General features: G+C 37.8%; 1 protein-coding gene across 2 annotated transcripts in view; it reads left to right on the plus strand.

Annotated features, from left to right (window-relative positions):
* The window catches only part of FAP (fibroblast activation protein alpha), an 81310-nt gene extending 62577 nt beyond the window's left edge, over window positions 1-18733 (plus strand). For both annotated transcript variants that reach the window (XM_068967387.1, XM_068967389.1), the window contains 9 exons: window positions 271-369; window positions 828-897; window positions 1639-1833; window positions 7435-7489; window positions 14741-14840; window positions 16000-16064; window positions 16535-16607; window positions 16868-16941; window positions 18378-18733. In XM_068967387.1, coding sequence (XP_068823488.1) covers window positions 271-369; window positions 828-897; window positions 1639-1833; window positions 7435-7489; window positions 14741-14840; window positions 16000-16064; window positions 16535-16607; window positions 16868-16941; window positions 18378-18479 — 833 coding nt within the window. In that variant the 3' untranslated portion in view covers window positions 18480-18733. The remainder of the gene's footprint in view (window positions 1-270; window positions 370-827; window positions 898-1638; window positions 1834-7434; window positions 7490-14740; window positions 14841-15999; window positions 16065-16534; window positions 16608-16867; window positions 16942-18377) is intronic.
* The last annotated feature ends 4407 nt before the right edge of the window (window positions 18734-23140 follow it).

The raw sequence follows: 23140 nt of genomic DNA on the forward strand, positions 1-23140 counted from the left end.
GAAAATGTGGCTGAATAAGCATTGTTACTTCTGTGATTCTGCTCAAAATGTGTTTTGATGCCATCAGGGTCAGTTTAGGAGACAATGATTGATGTCTTTTACAAGCTCATCCCTGCTTTAAAGCCTGTGTTAAAAATCTGCTTGTCAATATGAAATACTTAAGCATTCCGTTTACCATTTCAGTTTCATCCATAGTAAATTGAAAGACATTTTAAGAAAGAAACCTTTTATAGAACTTCTATTAATTAAAAATGAACTTCTTTTTTTAAGAAATTAAAATCCTGGAAGACAACAAGGAATTGGAAAATGCTTTGAAAAATATTCAGCTGCCCAAAGAAGAAATAAAGAAACTTAAAGTGGATGATATTAGTAAGATCTTTAAAAACTTCTCATGAATAAATATGAAGCTGAGCACTTATCTTGCTTTTTAGAAACAAAATTGTATAGTTTTAAGTATAATGCTATAATAGCGTAACCCTATAATATTACAGGATTGTAATTTTAAAATCTTACTATAGCAATAAGGTTTTATGAAATATCTTTCATATGTCTGTGAATAGGGTTGATATTTTTTCTATAGCTCCATTTCAACACTGATTGTTTTTAAAGTTTATCTAATTTTAATTTTAGAATGTGTGCTTCTAGAAAAACAATAGTTCGATATTTCTAGTAACTTGTAAATTAGACAAAAAATCAAGAAAAACATAGTCTTGATTCTTCCCAATTTACCAATTATAAGTTGATTTTATGTTATATATTATTATTAAAGAAAATAAATAATGCTGAGTATAGTGGAATGAAGATTTTTCTCTGTTTTGTTTTTCAAGCATTGTGGTACAAGATGATTCTTCCTCCTCAGTTTGACAAATCAAAGAAGTATCCCTTGCTAATTCAAGTGTATGTAATATTTTCTTTGGTTTAAAAACTATTTATTGAAAGCATGCTGTATTAAATACACATTTGTGTGATAGAATGAACCATTCTCCTCGGTAACAGTTCCTATTGATGGTGTTTTATATATTCCCCAACTAATCAGAGTAAATAAAATATGGCTATTTAAAATAGCTTGAGAAAGTTTTGAGATTTTTAGATGGACTTGCTTGCATTTGCTGTTTAGAATTTCCTTTGTGTGGCAAATTGCCTAATGTGTCAGAATACCTTTGAGATAGAGAAATTGCAGCCAAAAAAATATTGTAAATCATCTTCACATCTTATGTAATTGAGTTAGAAATGAAATAAGGGAATGGAATACATTTTGTGGAATCACACCCCAAATCAGTGCTGACCTACACACAATTTGCTTAAAACACCATGCATTTTTTTTAGTATATCTTATGCCTGCTTTTAGCAAGTGGCAGGTGGCAGAAATGACGAAAAACCCACACATATTCCTTGAAATGCCAACCCTAGATGTATCCGTTTTGGGGAATAGGAGGGGCTGTGTCCCAGAACAACTTCCTTGTAGCAAACCTCTGGGAAAAGCCTGGTCCTCTCTTGATTCTGAGCCAGTTCTAATGCCGCTGTTATTGAAATTTTATCATACGAATGTACTGGGAAATACTAAAGGCAATTCTTGGCCCCGATGGGAAGTTGAGTTTCACAAAAACATCAGAGATTCTCTTTCTTTTTTCCCTTTAGGTATGGTGGTCCCTGCAGTCAGAGTGTAAGGTCTATATTCGCTGTTAGTTGGATATCTTATCTTGCAAGTAAGGAAGGGATAGTCATTGCCTTGGTGGATGGTCGAGGAACAGCTTTCCAAGGTGACAAACTCCTGTATGCAGTGTATCGAAAACTGGGTGTTTATGAAGTTGAGGACCAGATCACAGCTGTCAGGTGAGCGCCTTCTCATTCAAACAGAAACTGATGTCAAGAAAAGTTATGCAATAACTTTTGGGTTTCTCCATCCTTAATGCCTTAATTCTTTTTGTCTGTTTTCCTAACGTCATCTAAAGCTATCATTACTCATCAAGGGATATTTTTACCCAATATGAGAAAACAATTATTCACGGAAAAGAGTAGAAAAATAATTCATAGTGAAAGATGATAAATACTCTCTTTCCATGTTTTAGTCATTCTAATAGCCTTTCATTAACATGGCTCACAATTAACAGAAAAATTTGTATAACTTTAGGAATGGTCTGTAGAAAACAGGACATCTGAGTGCTCAAGCCTTGTGGATTCTACCTCATAAATTCAGAAATGGCTCAAGATTTCATCGGCACTATGTACTTTCAGATATCAGACATTCATTAATGATTAAGCTATCATATTAGCAAGAAAGTGTTTTCCTACTTTCATTTGACCAAAAAAAATTTATTTTATGTAATAGAAATTACATTATGAAAACATTTAGAAGAAATACAGATTTATAATCTGACTTCTTCCCAACTACCTTTTCAACCACAATTTATGGCTCAATCATTTCTTCCTGAAACAAAAAGAAAAGAGTCACCAAAATTGTTCCTAGTTTGGCAGCACTGTGCAGGATTCCTCTGGATATTTCTTATAGCTGTCAGGTAGGTGACCTTAGAGAATAGTAGCTTGTAAATGTAAAAACTAACACAGTCTGATTGCACTCTAAGTTGTGGATATACGTGCATGCATGACAGCTGAAGGTCAAACAATGCTTCACAGAAAAGACCAATTTAGAAAATTAATTAGTATGTTTCTTTTACCATCTTAATATCACGAATGATTATTGATTTCAATGTAGCGTGCATAACACAGACTGTATTTAACAACTAGGAGCCAGGCCCAGACAATACTTTGCTGTATTTTTTGTCTCTAATCAAAACAGAAGAGTTTAGACTCACAAGTGATTTTTTTTTAATAGAAAAGTAATCATATGCTTTTAAATTTTCATTCTGTGGACACTAATTACACACACACAAAACATTCAATTAAAAGCAAAGTCTATTTGGATAAAATCTAACAAATTAATAAGTAAATTATTAAATACTGTTACACAATCTGTAGACATCATTCACACTTAACTTCTAGGAGGCTCTGTCTTTCCTACTCACCCAGATTTTTGGCCTTTCCACTATTTCAACTTTTTTGAGAGATACTTCTGTGTGACAGAGAGTCATAGGAAATGTAATTCAAAGAAAAATCCCAAGATACAATGTCTCATATAAGACTATGGTATGCCTTAAAAACATTAACGCAGCTACCAGCATTATAGACTTAATTCTTTTCTGGCTGTGCGTCACACTTGCTTGTATTAAACCATGCAATAAAACACCAGGGACATATAATCCAAAGGACAGAGATGGAAACTGTGGTTTATAATTCGACTTTCCAAAGTTGGTAGAGCTAAAAAGGGATTTGTTTGGTGTTGATTAAAAACAATCATTACCATCATACATCATTATATGTTTGTGCATTTATTCATCACCAAAAATGTGGCATTCAAACTTAAGAGGAATAACTCAAGAAACAGAAGAGATAGAACAGATAACTTCTTAATGTTTTTCTTTGGATGAATTGAAAATTTAAACCTGATATCCATGCATTGACCTTAATATAAATTTTTATTTCTGTTCAACACATAAAACAGGAAGCCACAAATTCTATTGATTTTTCACAATAACATAAATGATGCTTAGAACTGAAATGAAGATTGGACCAGAGGCCGTAACTATCTACCTTTACCTCCTCTGAGCCATTTTTGGATGGAACCTGAAGAAAGTTTTTGTACTATAGATCAGACATATGTTCACTCATTGACTCAGCCATTCAAGAGCAGGTGAAGTAGTATATGCAATTACAATACTCTGTATAAAATCATGCAATTTACAATCTCAACTTTCAGTGCACTTACAGTTTCTGAAGAGTGAATAAACCACATGGAACTTTCTATATTTACCTCAGTGAACAGGGGTGTCTGTGTGGCCCATGCAAAGTGCATCTACAGCAGTGGAGATGCCAACTGGGTTTGGCCTTCACCTTGCTTGCAACCATTATTCTGCAAAAGTATAAGGGAGGCCTTAAAGCCCGATGTTTTGAGAAGACAAAAGCTAGAGGATAGATTTGTAGTCATAATTCTAGAAAGAATTCAGTCACATATTTTCCAGAGAAATGTTTTAGGAATCAGACCCTGAATGTCTGACCTGAGGACTCGGGATTGTAATCCCTCTACGATAGTCCTCCAACTCTTGTTGCTGTCGTCCAGTCACTAAACTGTGTCTGATTCTGCAACCCCACAGACCGTAGTCCACCAGGCTTCCCTGTCCATGGTCCTCAAATTACCTCATCCTGCAAAAAAAAAAAAGAGATTGTTTCCTTGAATCTCTTAGGAAATGCAATCAGGCTAAATTTTTTACATAGCAAAAAAATCATATGTACATATTTGAAAATACTAATAAATATTGTTCAAGGTTGAGAAATAAATTCAATGAAGTAAAGCGGGGAAAAAAGCCCTACAGCGGCACAAATTTTGAATGTCCCAAATGAAATGCATTTGAGGTCAAAGCTTAAGGAAAACTGAGCCCTACATTCTTCAGTCTCCTTCGCAAGTGGTACACATGTGAGTCCCTTAAAGCTTCAGTAGTTACAGGGTCAAATCTGCTCATCTGGGGTAAGTTTGGCACTTTAGACATTCCCATAATTTTGAAACTTTATATAACTTCAGGGATAGTGATAAGAAAGAATTATATGAGAAACAATATACTGTTATACATGATACCAATAAAAACATTTCCAAAATAGAATAATAATCAATCAATAGGGTGTCAAACTGATTTTTAGCCTAGGGTTATTTTTAAGAGAGAAAATTTGTAAAGTCCAGGCCAATCTCCAAAATTAGAAAAACATGCTTTTTCCCCTGTTATTAACATTTTGTTGATTTAACTGCATTATTGGCAGTATTTCTGATAACCCTCCTGAAAGCTCTTCAGAATTTTGGACGTAAATTTTATAAAGCCTGGTTGGTCTCAAAGTGCTCAGATTATCTAGCTAACCTTTAACCTAGTCTTGCCACATTAAGTGTTAATGTTTCATTTCCATGTTAACTATTGCGCTATCATTTCCTGTAAATGTCATCCTTTTGGAATAAACCTAGGAAGGGAGCTGTTAAGAATTTCCTGTTCCCATGTATCACCTGTTATTTGCTTTTACCCCAGATGCAAGGCAATATGATTGCTAGCTTCTGGGAGATCATAAAATCATGATTGATTTTATGGCTTCAAACTGGTTTCAAGCACGAGCAGCAAGATTGCTTTGTTTGGGTTTTTTTTTTTTTTTTTTTTTTTTTGACAAAGAAAGTGAACCTTCTTTTCTTCCATTTGGCTTTTGAAGTTTGTGGGCGAATTGCCAAAATACCACAGTTGACAGCCCGTTTTCTCTACCTACTGTGAACAAGCATCCACACAGGTAGCAACTCTGCGTTCGCTACTGCATTTCTCCCCTGAAGACGCCTCAGTGTCCTTCAGAATTAGTGTCGAGTAAGCTGTGACTGACGGGGCTTCTTCCCATCTGTTTGTCCCGGGCATCTGCCCAACTCCTCTGTGCAGCAGAAACGTGCATTTTGAATCCATGCAACGAGCAAAATGGTTGCTGTGAAATCCCTTTAAGAAATTCCATTATTCAGCTAACGCAAATCACTCCATCCTAGTTCCAGAGAAGAGTGAGGAAGGACATTAACGTCACTTAAGGCAACCAGAAAAAAAAAGAGTTTTTCTGGTCATGAGTGTCACTTTGGTCCACCCCCTTCTTTTCCTTCGCTGTCCCATCCAGGCCCCTGTAGTGGCTCATTCACTTTGCTTTTTCCTTCCACTGCTTCCGTTTCTTTGAGAGTTTCTTCTATCAAATCACTCCCTAAATAAATCACAATGGCTCTCGAACACCAGCGCTCAGGTAAGCATGGAGTAAATTAGCCCAAAACACTCTTGCTTTGTACCAGCAATGCACTTAGATGTCTGAGAGTTTCCCAGGACTTTCTGAAGGTCATCATTAAGCATGGCCCTTTGCTCCTAAGGAGAGATTTGTCTTCAAACTTGATTTCAAATGAAGGGTCTTTTGTGATGGAGCTTGAATGAATCATATTCATATTCTAAAAGATACATATAGTTGTCCAAACCATGATAAACAGAGGGTATCTAAATACAAAATGAGAGAGGGATAGATATTTTTCCATGGATGGATGTGACCAAAAATGAGACAGTGATTATAATGTGTGAGTATGTACTAAGTCGCTTCAGTCGTGTCCAACTCTTTGCTGCCCTATGGACTGTAGCCTGCCAGGCTCCTCTGTCCATGGGATGCTCCAGGCAAGAATATTAGACTGGGTTGCCCTGCCCTTCTCCAATTATAATGCATGTCAACTTAAATAAAAGGTTAAAATGAGGCAAACTCAAAATTGTTTAAAAATGAGTTTATTCAAGTATGGCAGAGGAATTGCAGTTCTGGACTCATAAACTATAGCAAGCTATAGGCCAGTTCATTGAGGGTTTGGGATAGGCTGTATTATAGGCAGGGAATATAAAGAGGGAAGAGTTCAGTGAGAGTCTGTTAAAATCAAAAACAAACAGAGACCAACTTTGACTCCTACCTGGGCAGATAAAACTAGCCCCATCATACAAAGCTCAATTCAATGTATTTTGAAGAACTAACCTGACTTGGGTCATTTCTTGTTCTGGTCTCTGGAAACCATAAGCAAAACTTTCCAAGGTTGATATGAGGCCAACTCCCTATCATTTAAGAAAATTTCAGTAATATCAGTTTTCTGTACATCAGGCATATATGGAAATCAGTCTCTCGAAGTCCTGAGGGCACCCGTGTGCGATTTTTCATTTTTATTTTTCAGTCCCATTTTAGATTGAAATTCTTTCACATTAACATGTAAGCAAACAAAATCATAAGAAATTAATAAAATTTAAAACAGGAACAACAAAACTTTTTTTTTTTTTTCCAAAACCTGCAGATTTGGAAATTTGGTCCCACTCAAAATGCTATTTCTTCTGGTGTTACTATGAGCCTGTCTCTGTCTCTTTTTTACTTATAAATAACTTAACTACATTTAATATCAAACTCAAAAACAGGTAGCTGTAGTCTGAGAACCTGAACTAACCATTTACTTGTTCAGTGCACTAAAAAATTATTTCCCCTTTTGATCAATATTCATTTGCTGAATACGAGCTTCTTCATCTGAGCCCCAAGTAACTCATCAGGACAATTAGGGTTTGGAGGCCTTACAGCCACGAGAGTACTACTCAATAGATAGATGTACCATAGAGTTTAACAGCTCCTTTATTCTTTTGCAGAAAAATGATAATATTATTTTAATTATTTGTAAATGCAACCTTATTATGCATGTGTTTAAACAAAGAAAATGTAGCGTTTCTATTGAATCTTTGGATTAAATATGCTTGTGTAATGAAGTAAATGTCATGTGTACACACTTAAAATTCTAAAAATTTGTTTCTTTTACTTTAGAAAATTCATAGAAATGGGTTTCATTGATGAAAAAAGAATAGCCATATGGGGCTGGGTGAGTTGTTTTATATGTTTTATGCCTGTTATTTGGTTCAGCAATCATCATTTTCTAAAGTGTTCGCTTATAAGATTTCTCATGAAATGTTAATGTTGCAACATAATTTGATCTGTCAATGGAAACAGTCAATTTGGATAATCTGGGCTTCAAAGTGGTGGCTTTAAGTGTTTGTTCCTTTTTTAAAAATCATTTTGTTTCTCCCTTGTATAGAAAATTAACTCATAATTGATACTCTTTCACTTAATTTCAGCCATTAGAGTATATAAAACTGAATCATATTTGTCAGAAGTTTTATTCCGTTTGTTTTTTTTAGAGTTAACATATTTTTTTATACTTCATCATTTCATTTTAATGAAAAGCTAAGATAAAGTTGAAAATTACAGGAAATTTCAAAGTATAAATTCCTTAGGACCCAGTCTATCCTAGTCATATCTTGGCTATTTGATTCTTATTTTTGTAATCAAATTTTTTCCCTGAACTAATGTTAATTTCTGCTAACTGGAAGAAATAATTATTTATTACTAGTTATAGGTCGTGGAAATCATTTCTCAAGTTTGAGAATACCGGTTTTCTAAATACATACTGAAAGAAAGTGGCGACATTTACCAGTCTTGGGCAATAAAGTCACTGGAAAGTTCAGAGAATTATGGCAAAGAGTTTAGAATCGCCTATTATAAATTATGATAATCACCCTTCAAAGAAGATTTCCTGTTTCACTTTTTGGTCTGAATTTGTACATTTGCAAGTCAATTTGCAGCCATTTGTGCTTGGGTTGTTTTTCTTGGCTGTTTTCTGAGAGCGGCCTGCACAAGATGGAGGGAATGAAACCCAATATTGAAGGGAATCTGCAGGATTCCTCTCAGCTCAGTGACCAGATGAAGAGCTGTTATGAATTTGTAAAAAGTTGTTACTTCGAGCCATTTGGTCCTTCTTAAAACTATCAAGTGTTAAGTATCAAAACAGAATGGAATTCAAATGGGTGGAAATAAATGAAATATTTTATAGTGAAATATTTCAGATAAGACTTTTCTTACCATCCATTTTTATAAAATTTCCTAAAGTAAATTCTTGAAAGATTCACATTTTGAACTGAACACTTACATATAATCATGAACATTTCTCACTTTGCTTTTACTTCATTTGAAATAACCATAGAGTGAACTTTTAATTTCATTTCTAGAACATTCTAGGTTGAAGTACTTTGGTAGAGGACCACGTATGTAGATGATTTAAGAAACCCACTCATCACATGAAGGAGAGTGGGCTTTATCCATGACTCTGTAACATATTTCTCCTCTGAGTTTTCTGTTTCCGTGACCATTATACTCTATTCATCCTTTAAATGTTGGTGTTTTTCTGAATCTGGTCTTGATTCTCATTGTTCTTCACTTTCTTGGGGAAATCCACATGGTGTCAAAGACGAGGCCGACTGCCAGATGCCTGCCACTAGCCCCACCTCTCTCTTCTGCGCGCCACCTTTCAAATGCCTGCTGATCATGTTTCCCAAATGTCTTACCGAGGCCTCAAGCTTAATTTCCTGAAGTTAAACATACTATGTTGGTGGTGTTCGGTCTCTAAGTCATGTCTGACTCTTTTGTGGCCCCTTGGACCATAACCTGCCAGGCTCCTCTCTCCATGGGATTTTCCAAGCAAGAATATTGGAGTGGTTGCTATTTCCTTCTCCAGGGAATATTCCCAACCCCAGGGTTGAACCCGCATCTCCTGCATTGGTAAGTGTATTCTTCACCACTGAGCCACCAGGGAAGCCCTAAACAGATTATAGTCTACTTTAAAACAAATCTTCACCTTTAATAAGGACCTTACCACATACCTGAGCTTCCCAGGTGGCTCAGTGATAAAGAATCTGCCTATATACTGGAGATGCAGGAAACACAGGTTTGGGAAGATCCCCTGGAAGAGGGCATGGTGACCCACTATAGTATACTAGCCTGGAGAATCCCATGGACAGACTGGCCTGGCAGGTTACAGTCCATAGGGTTGCAAAGAGTCAGACACGACTGAAGCCACTGAGCATGCACAGCATATACCAAGTCACCCAAACTGGTGAGATGCTTTCATCTCTAGAGATGCTTTCAACTTCTCCAGCTCCCTGACTCCAATATTCTATTGATTAGTAAATTCTGTCAATTCTGCCTCCATACATCTGAGTCTGTTCTCATCATCCTCACTGACATTATTTTAGTTCAAGTTTCTTTATATGTAATTTAAACCAGAGCTTCTCCAACATTAGCTTATATAAGCATCACCTGGAGAACGTGTTAAAGCAGTTCCCAGGGCCCTCACACCAGAGCTTCTGATTCTGTACTCGAGTGTTGTATGAAAGTCCACTTGCATGGACCATAGGTTGGGAGGTACAGGTTTAAATCTTGCAGTTGTCCCTTAACTAGCCTCCTTGCTTTAGTTTCATAAGCGCCAATGTTGCTGATGAAATTATTGTTCTAAAACACAATTCTTTCCATGTTGCTTTTTTGCTTATATTGCTCATATATATTCTAGGGCTACCTGCTGATTTCAGCCTAGTGCCCAGACACATTTACTTGCATGCAAGGCCATTGGCAATCTGATTGCAACCTACTTTTTCAGTCTCATCTCCCTCTACTTCTGCCCACACCTTATGAATAATTTGATTTGTCTGTGTCTCCTTGTTCCCGTGAGTCTATCACGCCCGTTTCATGCACCTCAGTGACCACCCTCTTCTTCCATGCCCCATGTCTTCCTCTCTCCAGAATGCAAAATTTCTACTTATTCTTTTAAGACCCAACTCAGATATGACCTTTGTATGCTCCAGTAGCTCTTTATTACTGCTCTTATAGGAATTACCGTTTTATCTTATTTGTACATTGTCTTCTCTCACAAGGATGTAAGCTCATCAGTGGAATGGACTTTGTCTTTCAACTTTGTTTCTCAAATGCTTAGTGCAGTATTCACCATCTCACATATCTATGAGGCTGTTTAAGCTGAATTTAATCCTGTAAGTCAACGTTCCTCCAATGAGTTGTACCGTGAAATCTGGGGGCAAACGTTCTCTGGTCTAATAATTTGGTAAATTATGAACTCTATATAATAGTGCATATAGGTTCCATGAAGAACAGTAAAGAAATCTGTTCATTTTTTTTAATATAGTATTACCAAAAAGTATTTGATTCCATGGATACCTCTTTGAGAAGTGGTCTTGAAGTCAATAGGGAGTGAAGCTGGAGTCTTAGGAAGATACTCTAGGCTGCAGAATGAAGAATGGCCTGATGTCGGGAGAGGGAGTGGTTCAAAGGATTAGGAGGGATGTAATATTGGCAACGAATACCAAGGGCCTGAATTTATGCAGTGAAGAAAGGGGCAAAAATAGGTCATAGTTTTGTGTGTTCTTTTATAATATAATAAGCAGAGACCTATGGGAAATTGGAGAAGGGAAAGAGAAAGATGTTGAGAATGACCATTTGGGTTTGTTTACCTATTACTGTGTTATGTAAACATCTGTTTCCACAAAGTATTAGACACCTTGCTAAACTGAGAAATACACTAAAGCTAACTACACAAGTTTTTCTTTGGCCAGTTGGTCAGTAAGTTACAAATCATACATTTCCCTCCATTATCCAGATTAAGAAGGGGAGAGAAGGCATTTTCATTGTACCCTTTCATTTTTCTGGCACACAAACTAAATTCTAGTAGCCTGGTTTTTAGCTACTTAATAGATATGTACTATGTACTATGTACTCAGCACTATGCTTAGGAAGTGTCTGTTATGTCAGTGGTTCTGACCTGGGCAATTTTGCCACTCAGGGGACCTTTGGCAATGTCTGGAGACACTTGGTTGTCGGAACTGGGGGAGTGCTACTAGCATCTAGTGAGTAGAGGCCAGAGATGCTGTCAAATGTCCCACAGTGCACAGGACAGCCTCCAACAGCCCCCAATGTCAATAGTGCCAAGGTTGAAAAACCTTGATTTATATGAAGAAAAATTAAAGCGATTATTGTGACAATTGAAGAGCAGCAGGGGTTTTGCTAAATTATTAGAATAACAACCTCATTTATGGGCTTTGCTTTGTTAATATAGACCTAGCCAGGTGGTGTTGAATAAGCATTAGTTCGTGATTTAATCTTAGTTCCTTTCTCTTCCAGTGACTAATTATAAGCAATTTGAATTGCTATGTGTGATCAACGATGTAAAAGTAGGACAAATGCACCTCTAATGAGACTATATTAGACTCTGAACTTAAAACTTCCAAACAAGGTTGCTCTAATGTAGGGATATAGAGGAAGTAGCTTGTTGTCAGATGTCCTGCTGTTGAGCCTCAGCTCTACCGCTTACTCTAAATTTATTCTGAGCCTCAGTTTCCTCATCATGAAATGCAACAATAATTTCCCCACCAAGTCACTATGAGAGTTAGATGAGTTAATAGGAAAGTCATGTATTAAACAAATATTGATTTCTATTCACAATGTGTTTCAGATTGCATCATCAGTGCTAGGGGGGACATTCATTAACAAGATGGACAAAAATCTCTACGTTTATCAAGCTGGGAATGGTTGGGGAGAAAGGCAATAAGCAAGATAAATAGCACAGATAAAATGTTAAATAATGATTGATGCAATGGAGGAAAGCAAAACAAGAAAGGAGTAAGGAGCATCATACAAGGTTGATGCAGTTTTAGATTAGAAGGACAGGTGAGACTTTTTTTTTTTTTTTTTTTTTGGAGTTAAGACTTGAAAAAGGAAGGAAGGAAGCCATGCCAATTGTGGAGACAAGGAAATTCCAAGCAGGGGGTGGTGGCATTTGCAGACGTCCTGGGGCTAGATCATGCTTGGAGAATTCAAAGAACACTAAGAGAGCCAGTGAGCAAAGAGAGATGGGATAGGTAGGGGAGAAAGGAGACAGCCTGTAGGACCACAAAGACTGTTGCAATGACCTTAGCCCTACAAATGTTAACTAGTTATTATTATTGCCTGTAGGCAAAATAGTCCAGTCTGACTTATAGCTCCCATCAGAATACTGTTCCATAAATCCCTCAAAATTCTGTGCCCTTCTAAGAAAGTTTTTAAAGATATCCTTCATTTAAACAAAATGGCAAGGCATCTAAGTGCAAAGGACAAAATTCTAGAATTCTCATGGCCAATCTGCTCCGTGGGCTCTTTTCTTACTGCATCCACCCACTCTGCCTTGGAGCCCCACCCATGGGAGAGCAGAAAAAAGTCAACTCGGGTGGTTTTTTTTTTTTTTTTCTCTCTTTATTTCTACAATAGAAACAGCTTTTCTAAGCTGCCTGAGAATTTAAAGCACACCTTCTTTTGTTGTGCTGCTGCTATACTAGTTTTGCTTTTACAAATTTCTGGAGACAATGTGTTCATATCGAAAAGGTGAAGATTTTATTCAGATACCACACTCTTATCTAATCAGTGAACAAATACAGATTAATATTTTTATAATTTCTAGGATTTGGGACAGAGATGTTCAAAACCCTTTTTACTATATGCAAATGCTCTAATTTCAAATATCATTCTGTGCTATTTTGTGTTATGGGGCATACAAGAGGAAAAGCAGAACCCAGTATTATAATTTGCAGTGAACATACTTTTCCAATTAAACCATAAACGATCAAATTTCTAAAGGACTCAGGCTTACTCTACATGCATTTAAATCTAAAATTAAGAATGAAGAAAAAAATCTTTCATTTCAGTAATAGTTGTTGCTAACCTACTAATCTAAACAGATTATTTTTATAAGTAAAAGTTTGATCCTGATGAGAATTTTCACTTATCAAAATGATTTTAAAACCCACATTTTCCTTCTGTTTTTAAAATATATTTTTCCTCTATTAAAATACGTTTAGTTCTCCTCCAAGTATAATGAAAGGAGGCCACGGTATAATTGGAGCTGCCTCTTTTAGTCTGTGTTTTGTAGCCAAGGGTCCTCAGTAAGATTCCCCGGAGATGGAAACATAAAACTGTAAACCAGTTAGAGCATTCTTTCTCTAACAATTGAATTCAGCAAGAGGCTTTAGCTGATCCCTGCGGGGCACGTTCTTCATGGATTAAGACTAGACCCCGGCCACTGATCTGCTGCCTGATTTCACCGTGTCTGTCTTCTGTCTCTCCCTTGCTCTGTAGGGCTCTCACTCCCACCCTCTCTTAAGACTGACTTTTCTGTGGCAAAAGACGGTATGATCTCTCCTGACCTGAGGGCAGATCATCCCCAGAAGTTTGTGGTAATAACAAGACACCCCATTAGTTAGAGAGCCATATTGCCCTCTTTTGATTTATAGGGACGTTCCTGTGTTGGGGCAAGAATAATCACATCCTAATCTAGCACAGACATTGGTGTGGGTGAGGGTGGGAGTACGCTTAATCCAGGACACTGCTTAATCCATGTGCCCAGAGGAAGCATCTCTCTCCCAGCAGGTAGACAAAATTTGCCTTCTGGGGGAAGATGCAGCTTTCTTATGAAGTTGTCTGTTCATTTCTTCATTTTCAGGAAAAGGTTCAAATTTCCAAGTGACACAGACACACATCTCCTTCTGTTATCAGGGTCACATTTCTGAATCACCTACCGATTCCCTGGTAAAGAAAAGTGATGAGTGCTAAACCTGCTTCAGACTCTGCAATTTGTATCTCCTTTTGTGTTTGTGTTCCCTGAGGTAGTAGGGGCAAGCAAGATTTGTTAAGGCACCAATGGCTTTTCCTCCTTTGAGCTGCTATGCCAGAAATCCTCAAAATAGAATACGTATATACAAACTCTGGCCATCTCTTAAACTACACAAGAGGTTCTTGTGTCGTTCCCTTGATGTTCTCTTTTGAAAACAGATTAAGTAAATACACAGATATAAGTTTTGCCTCACATTACTGTTGTACATTGTGGAATGTATCTTGCTTTTACATTTGGAAAAGATCTTTTTGTGTGTGCACTTTTTAAGAGTAAAATTCTGCTTTTGCCATAGCAAGGTCCTGGTTGGAAAAACATAGAGGCATGGGTAAAGAAATTCTTGCAGAAAAATTGCAGTTGTATCTATCTCTTAAACTGCCCCCTCCATATTCTGATCAGCACACCAGGTATTTGTAATTGACTAGGATGAAATTATTGAAACTTATTGCCAAGAGTGCAAGATAGACATTTAATCTACCCAATCCATATTCCCCAGCTCCCATCAGCACTTATTGTGAGTAGAATCATTATACAAATATGTTGGAGAGTTTAGGAGAGTGAATCTGGGACTGACTCCTAATAATGTCTCTACAGTCTTATGGAGGTTATGTTTCATCGCTGGCCCTTGCTTCAGGAACTGGTCTTTTCAAATGTGGGATAGCTGTGGCTCCGGTCTCCAGCTGGGAATATTATGGTATGGAAACATTTCATAAATGTTGCTGCAAAAACATTTAACACATAATTACTCTATATTTAAGGTTGCTAGGAAAACAAATTATGCAGTAAAATTCACCCCAGCATCACTGGGAAAAATATAATCTATACATGAGGTTGCTTATATGATTCATTATAATCATGTTGCAACAATCAAAGAAATCTTAAGACGAGAAAGGACTCTTCCAAAACCCAATGAATGTTATTCTCCTAGAAACCTTGTGCACCCTGATAAACCAAATCTTTAAAAATCAGAGCTAACTCTGTTTTTGTAGACACACAGGTGCAGCCAAACTGGTTTTTAAGCAGTTCTTAGGGAAAATCAGGCCAAGCCAAGTAATTCACCACCACACAACAGTTTGCAGCTGCCTGATACATTACTCCAGAAGTCAAAGAAACAAAAAATTTGTTCAAGAAGTATATCTTCCATGTGTGCCTATTTTTATGATTAACATCAATGCAGGATGACTATTTGGAATTAATTATAATAAATGCACAAAAATTAGCTTTCATTAGATCCTCTTCCCTGTGTTGAGGTGAAAATGAGGCCATTGTGACTTGGGAATCTTTATTCAGAGGAAAAAAGTGTGTTGGGGGGTGAGAAGGAGTTGGGGGACATATTTCTATCCCAAATTAAGAGACCAATGAGAGTACTAGAGGTGGCTGCATTTGTGATTTCTTTAAAAATGTAATGAGGTCATTCCTAGCTCAACATTTCCCCCATCAAAGAACTTTGGGCAGAAGTGAAAAAACTGAAGAGCTGTCCATTCTATTGTTAGGTGCTCCTGTTTCCATAATCTTCTCCTGCATCTCTTCTCCAGAGACAACTAGCAGAGCAAATGACTAGGGTGGAGCATTACAGAAAGGAAAGCAAGACCTTTCCTCAGCAGCTCCCCCTGGGAGATGGAGGAGCTGGCTCAGACAGTAAAGAATCTACCTGCAATGGAGGAGATCAGAGTTTCGATCCCTATATTGGGAGGATCCCCTGGAGAAGGGAATGGCTGCCCACTCCAGTGGAGAATTCCGTGGACAGGAACCTAGCAGGGATGCAAGAAATCAGACATGACTGAGAGACTAATGCATTCACTATCCGGCCTGAGTTATCACATGCAAACCTCATGCTCTTACATATTTTACAGCATCTATCTACACAGAGAGATTCATGGGCCTCCCAACAAAGGATGATAATCTCAAGCACTATCAAGTAAGCATCTTCTGTTTTATTTAGGTCATTCATTTATTTCATATGTGTTAAATAATTGTAAAGCAGTCATTCAGAGTTTATACTTCTGCTGGGTCCACAAGCAAATATGATGGTCTTTTGTCAGCTGTAAAACACCTTACTAGAAGGAATTAACTCCCTTTGGATTCTACTTTTTCTTTCCTCATCCTCCTCCCCGCCCCCAACCCCCACACAGCTTGAGCGGGCATCGTTTATGCCTAAGGTCTCACTCATATGTAACATATGACACATAAACTTTCAGTTTTTCAAACTAAGAATCAGATGGAAGTAATGCAAATGATGATGAAAATGTGTTGCTCTGACTCTTAAATATTTATCAACCAAAGCAATACATAATTTCAGTATTGGTGCTAAGTCCATTGCACAATGATTTAGCTAGTTTTCTATTAGAACTTGCAGCAACTAAAATGTTAATTTTTCCCCTTTTCCAGAATTCAACTGTGATGGCAAGAGCAGAATATTTCAGAAATGTAGACTATCTTCTCATCCACGGAACAGCAGATGGTGAGGTTTAAGCAAGACTCTTACACATAAAAATACTGAGCCAGCATCACTTTGTTTAAGAAACATTAAGCATCCTCCTATGCCTGTGCTCAGGGTCAGTACCTAAGAGTCAGGGACATTTCCATAAGCGAGTGTGATTACTCACTGCTGACAATGTCAACTGCATGACTAGACAATTGTTGGTGTTCATTTCCAGGCAGTACATTGTCACTCTGCTTTCTGGTATTTAGCAGCACTTTAACTCTCTCTCTTTGTTGCAGATAATGTGCACTTTCAAAACTCAGCGCAGATTGCTAAAGCTCTGGTTAATGCACAAGTGGATTTCCAGGCAATGGTACATAATTTCGTTTTATTCAGGTTGATGGCTTTAGACCCCTAAGCTAAAAGGAGGACACTTCTTCTTCTCCTTTTTTTTTTTTTTTTTCTTGCTGAAACCTGACAAGAAGGCTATTCAGTAGAGTAGGCAGAACTTTAGCAAATGACTCTTGGATCTTCCATGAACTCCCTGAGGGACACTAGGCAAGCCACGCCACCTTTGCTGATCCCAGTCGAGTCATATATTAAATAAAGGCTTCCACAAGATTAGAGGCTCTTCTAGCTCAAACATCCAACAGTTCTATGGTCCTGCATACTGAGTGCAGCTTCGTGCTTCAAATCCCTGTAAAACCTCAAAGCAGCCAGAAGATTCTGTTTATTCAGTAAGAAGCCTTCGCAGAAGGCTGTCAGAGACCTCAGAGGCTCCCAGAAATCATGCGGTTCCACTCAGAGCTAGAGAATCCTTCTATCTCTGTGTTTTCAATGCCTGACATGTGCTTGGCCCACCACAGAAGCTCATATTTTCACTGACTGAATGAATGAATGAGCTAGCTGTGAAATCCAGTTGCTTGAGGAGTGGGAAATGGAGACAGAGAGGAAAATAAGGCAAAACCCAAGTCGAGGGAGACAATCCTTGGTGGTTCCATCCCCCTTCTCCACTTTTCCCTCACTTGCTTATGTTGCACGAGAACCTAGAAAAGGAAACCCTCCTTCTTTCAGAAATTTGGCTTCTTAAAATAATTTACAGAGGGTGAGGTGAGACTTTTCTGGTCTTTTTTTATCCCCTTTACCATTTTTTAAACTGTGACTCCTAAAGTGCATTCAACTCATAAGAATATAGTATTACATCAATAACCACTAGCCAACTTTATTCAGTGAAAATCATCTTACTGACATCTCTCCAGCAATAAAATTTAAATCCATAATACCATCTCCCTGTTTTCTTTAATAATACTATTTTTAATTCCTATGAAGGATGTTTATGGTTATACGTATTACGGATTTTCTATAATAGAGAGGAATTAGATTCAGAAGCTAAAAGCTTCATGGAATTTTTTAGCTAGAAGGTGCCTTAGAGGAAGTGAAATCCAACCCCCTCATTTTTCAAATGAGGAAACCAAACTCTGGAAATTCAAAGTAACCAACCCAGCACCCCAGTTCTGGAATCCAGGCTCGGAATTCCAGGGTGCTGGCCACTGTGAAAGCTCAACCACCCCAATGTGATCTCACATATAGGTTTAAAAAATATAAAACAATGGTGAAAGTTAGTAAAAGGGCTTTAAATCTTCTTGTTCTTCACATATACATGTAAATTATTTTATTTATGCAAGTATTCTTAGGTATTTCAATGGTAATATTAGAAAAATTACCAGGTTCTGAGAGCACAAAAAAGTCAAAGCCGGAGGCACTGTGGGGTTGCAGGAATAAAATACGTTTCTTCCCTTTGTGTTTCAGTGGTACTCGGACCAGAACCATGGCCTATCCGGCCTGTCTACGAAGCACTTATACACCCACATGACCCACTTCCTAAAGCAGTGTTTTTCTTTGTCAGACTAAAACCATAGAGATACAAGACTGTATCACAATCTGAACACTTCCTATGAATGCCTCAGACCGTTTGCTTGTTTCACTCTTAATGCTGTTAAATGTTGGTATAAACAAACACACCAGTGTTGTTCTGAAGACTGACAGAAGATTCAGAGGACTCAGAAGTTCAACCTAAATATTGTTTACATTTTCTGGCACTCTGTGAAAGAAGAGAAAAAGAGGCCCTGCCTTTTGCTTTGGACACAAACAGTGCTTTGTTATCTGTTCATTTGAGGGGCAAAGAATAAAATCAGAAGTTAAAATGCTATTATTTTCTCTGTGTTCATTCATTTCAGGTTCCAGTTTCTATCAGAGAAAGAAATGCTTGGGTTTGTTAGACAAGTGCTTGAATAATAGGGTGGTCATGGAGGAGAAGAATCTAGAAGCAGTTTTGGATTTTTGTAAATAGAATTCGAAATGCTGGGGAAAAAAATAGCTCAGAGTGTGCGAAAGCATTGTTCAGAAATCAGGTTGGCAAGACATTTTGTAGAGGCACCCTGACGTTTGCTCTCTGTGCTGTCCCTCCAAGAAATGTTTATTAAATTTCTCCCAGAAGGTTTCTTACTGTCAAAAGCATTTGATAAAGATAAAGTCAGAATTGTGAATCCAGGCTCCTTTTAAGAAATGCTTCAAATTTGGAAATGTTCCTATTTTAGATTCCTTTTTAGAATGAGTAATGGTAACTGTTTTCAGATTGCTACGCCACACCAAACTAAATAAAACAAAAAATTAAACAAAATGGACATCAATAGCTAGAGAAGGAAAATGTTACATCTATGAGATTATTCTGGGGTTTTTGTTCTATAAGTTTATTTGAAAAAGAAAAAAATACCAGAAGTACCATAATGCCTGCAATCCCAAAGGCAACGCTCTGCCAGGAGCTGCCCCTGTCAATTAGAAACACAGACAGTGCGCCATCTCTGTGATGACCATAGAATTAAAAAGGTCCACACCAGGTCACCATAAGGTATCTCTTATATGAATGTTGAAAGTATCCACGAAGCCACCGCTGAGGGGACTTTTCATTGACATGGTTCCCAGCATTGGATTACCCTGGATGATTTCTCCCCACCCTTGGCTTGATCCTTCCCAGTGGTAGATGATCCTCAACCTCTGTCATGCTAAATAACCAAAAGAGGCATGGAAACTTACAACAGCAAGGGGCCTTAAAGGTCATATACCATAGCATCCTCTAGGGTTTTCTGATCTTTCTCAGTCCAGAACTCTTTCTCCTATGACTTTCTGAAATCATGCTCCCGTTCAGGTCACAGAGTCCCACCTAACCTGTCAGGAAGGGCACACTGTGGATGTCAGGGGGCCTGGGCAACACCCCTACAGATTCAGAACTGGCCATAGCGCCTCTGCACATCTACACAACAGTTGATGCTCCGAGGGTCAGAGAGAAGCTATTGCTGTCCTTTTTTCTTCCACAGGGAGCAGTCTGCAAAGCAAACCCAAGACATTTCTGCATAATTTACTCCCCATTTGCTCTCTACAACTAGGAAATGAAGACTAGCCAACAGTCATTGCCTGACACTCTATCAAGGGAGATACCAGGGCAATTACAAATAATAAGGAAGTCTTGTTACCTTCACTTATTTTCTGTCTTTGTGAAATATGTGAAGCTGGCATTTAATATCAATGTGCAAAAAGTCATCTCCAGTCTCAAGCCTTGGCTACCACTACTATAGAGGTAACTTCTATAAGACAGATTGCCATTTTCTCCAAGTAGAAATCTCTAAGGATTCTCCATGGTCTGTGAAATAATACTGTGGATATTCGATGTAGAACATTGTCATCATTACAGAAAGTGCTATTCAGTGGTGCTGTCCTAGAGGAATCTTCACAGACCATATCTTGGAACATAGCATATTGCATAGGCTCGCCAACTGGTGAATGATTGAACAACTCAACTCTGTGTTCATGGGAGACTCAGGCTTTCTACATCACTGTTAATGCAACCTTCGAGAACTCCTCAGGCAGAATTATCCAGCAGCTCCTTGGGACTGTGTGTGTTTATGTACTTATCTATCCATTCAAAAAACATTTGTCCAGTTTGTCTATATACCTGACACTATGCAAGGCTTTGAGGATGTAGAGCAGAGCAAGGAAGCAATGACAGTGACAGGGTTATTTTGTAATTTTTTTTTTTTTAACATTCACATTTTGTACAGATTTACCAGATTTTTCTTTTGGCTTGGAAAATAAGAAGTACATAAAGTACAAAGATTTTAGTAGAAAATACCAAATTAAAAGGGATAATTAAACATCATTTCTATTTGCAGGAAGTGAATTAGAATAATAACTATCCTTTGCCACACTTTATTCTTGTATATGAGATTTGGGAAGGAGGATGTCCCACCATATTAATTCACCCTTCAGTTCAGTTCAGTTCAGTCGCTCAGTTGTGTCCGACTCTTTGCGACCCCATGAATCGCAGCACGCCAGCACTCCCTGGTCATCACCATCTCCTGGAGTTCACTCAGACTCATGTCCATTGAGTCTGTGATGCCATCCAGCCATCTCATCCTTGGTTGTCCCCTTCTCCTCCTGCCCTCAATCCTTCCAAGCATCAGAGTCTTTTCCAATGAGTCAACTCTTCTCATGAGGTGGCCTAAGTATTGGAGTTTCAGCTACAGGTTATAATAATCTTTCATATATTGCAAACTCGAGATTTTCCTGCATTCATTCAACAAATGCAATTGCAAGTCCCTGATTTAAGTACTATAGGTGACCTTCTCCCCAGAAAAGATATGTATGTTAAACAGTATGCATATCTTTAGGCAGAGCTTAAATTCTGTAAAGATAAGAAATGAATGTAACTACATTGCAAGTTTAAATGAGATCAGGACTCTGGGGGTGGGATTCTTGTATGTGTTAGAGGAAAACCATAAAAAAATGATGCCATTTCAAAATAATCTCGAATTTTAATCCTGCCATGCTGGCCTTAGAGGTATTTCAGAAGGTTTCAAAATTCTGAGTGACCATCGTATATTTGTTAGCATGAATGAGAAAGAAGCAATAAGAAAATGGGTATCTTACTAAATGTAATACAAATGAGGGAACCTTTTTTGAGGCTTAATTTTTTTTCAAATCTTCTTCAAAGTATGACATGTATGATTTATTTCCTTCAACAAGCATTTTTTGAGTACTCATGCTGTGCACGACAGTATTCTGTGTCCTGCAGGGGTTACAAAGATGAATTTTTGTGACAAGTTCTCAATTTCTAGACTGTTTCAGTGAAGGCAACTTAACGAATCTGATTTTCCCAACATTTGAGCATTTTTCAGAAACTGACAGATCTTTATGCAAATGTTGTTGCCAAGCTGTTTGTAATGGTGAAATTATACTTTGACAGTAACTCTTTAAAATACATTAAACCCAGCTAAGGTTTTCTTTGAAATGTTGCCAATTAAGTGACTTTAATGAGCTTCTTGATGGTAATATAATTAAAATTCAGATGTTCTAATTGTAAAAAAAAAATACAGTTCTGGGAAACTTAACAGTAAAATAAGCAAATGTGAAATGAAGTAAGGCTAATTTAAATGGTGATTATGTGGTCTTCTGAGAAGATTCTACGAAAACAATGCTTTCAATTATCTTGTTTGTAAAGAAGAAAGATGGCACCTAACAGATATTTTAAATGTATCCCGTAAAGTAGATATTTTGAGTTTATCTAATAAAACAGATTAAAAAATTCTGAACACAGGCAGTCATTCCCACCTTGTGAAAGAACTGCTAAAACACTTCTTTGGCTTTAGGAACAGGTACCCTGGCAATCTGCAGTGAAATAATTTCTAATTCAGGGAGAAATTAGTGCCTGGACCTTACCAAGCTATTCACGGGGGAATAGATCTGGCTCCTAGTGAAAGTCTCTACTGGCCAGCTGCTCAGATTACTGGCGTGCAATACTAGCATGCTGGTCACAGACACTTCTTTTTGACACACAGGTAATATCGTTGGCAAGATAGAGCAGTATGATTTCATTCTATTGGCCTCTAATTCATACTCCATTACTTTCTCCACCCACTTGAAAAATGGCCTGACAATATGTGAGTGAAGTGAAAATTACTCAGTCATGTTTGGCTCTTTGCATCCCCATGGACTGGAGCCTGCCAGGTTCCTCTGTCCTTGGGGATTCTCCAGGCAAGAATGGTGGAGTGGGTTGCCATGCCCTCCTCCAGGGGATCTTTCCAACCCAGGGATCAAACCCAGATCTTCCTCACTGCAGGGGGATTCTTTACCATCTGAGCCACCAGGAAAGCCCAAGTATACTGGAATGGGTAAACTATCCCTTCTCCAGGAGATCTTCTGAACCCAGGAATCAAATCGGGGTCTCCTGCTTTGCAGGTAGATTCTTTACCAGCTGAGATACCATGGTTTACAAATATTCTCTGGTGCAGCATTACATCTTTTGCTCTGTGGTTATAGAGTCCATATTATGTGCATAAGAGGGAGGGGTAATCAAGCCAAGATAATGCCACCATGGTTTGAAAGTTCATCTTCCTTCTTCCATAATTACTGTTTACAGACTGGCAAAGACAGGAGCCTCTTTGCTAACCATGAATTAATAGGGTTAGGCATTTTTTTCTCTGTTATAGAAAGCCAATTGTTGAAAGAAATGTCTTAAT

Source organism: Capricornis sumatraensis, chromosome 3, assembly GCF_032405125.1.
Source record: "Capricornis sumatraensis isolate serow.1 chromosome 3, serow.2, whole genome shotgun sequence".
NCBI lineage: Eukaryota > Metazoa > Chordata > Mammalia > Artiodactyla > Bovidae > Capricornis > Capricornis sumatraensis.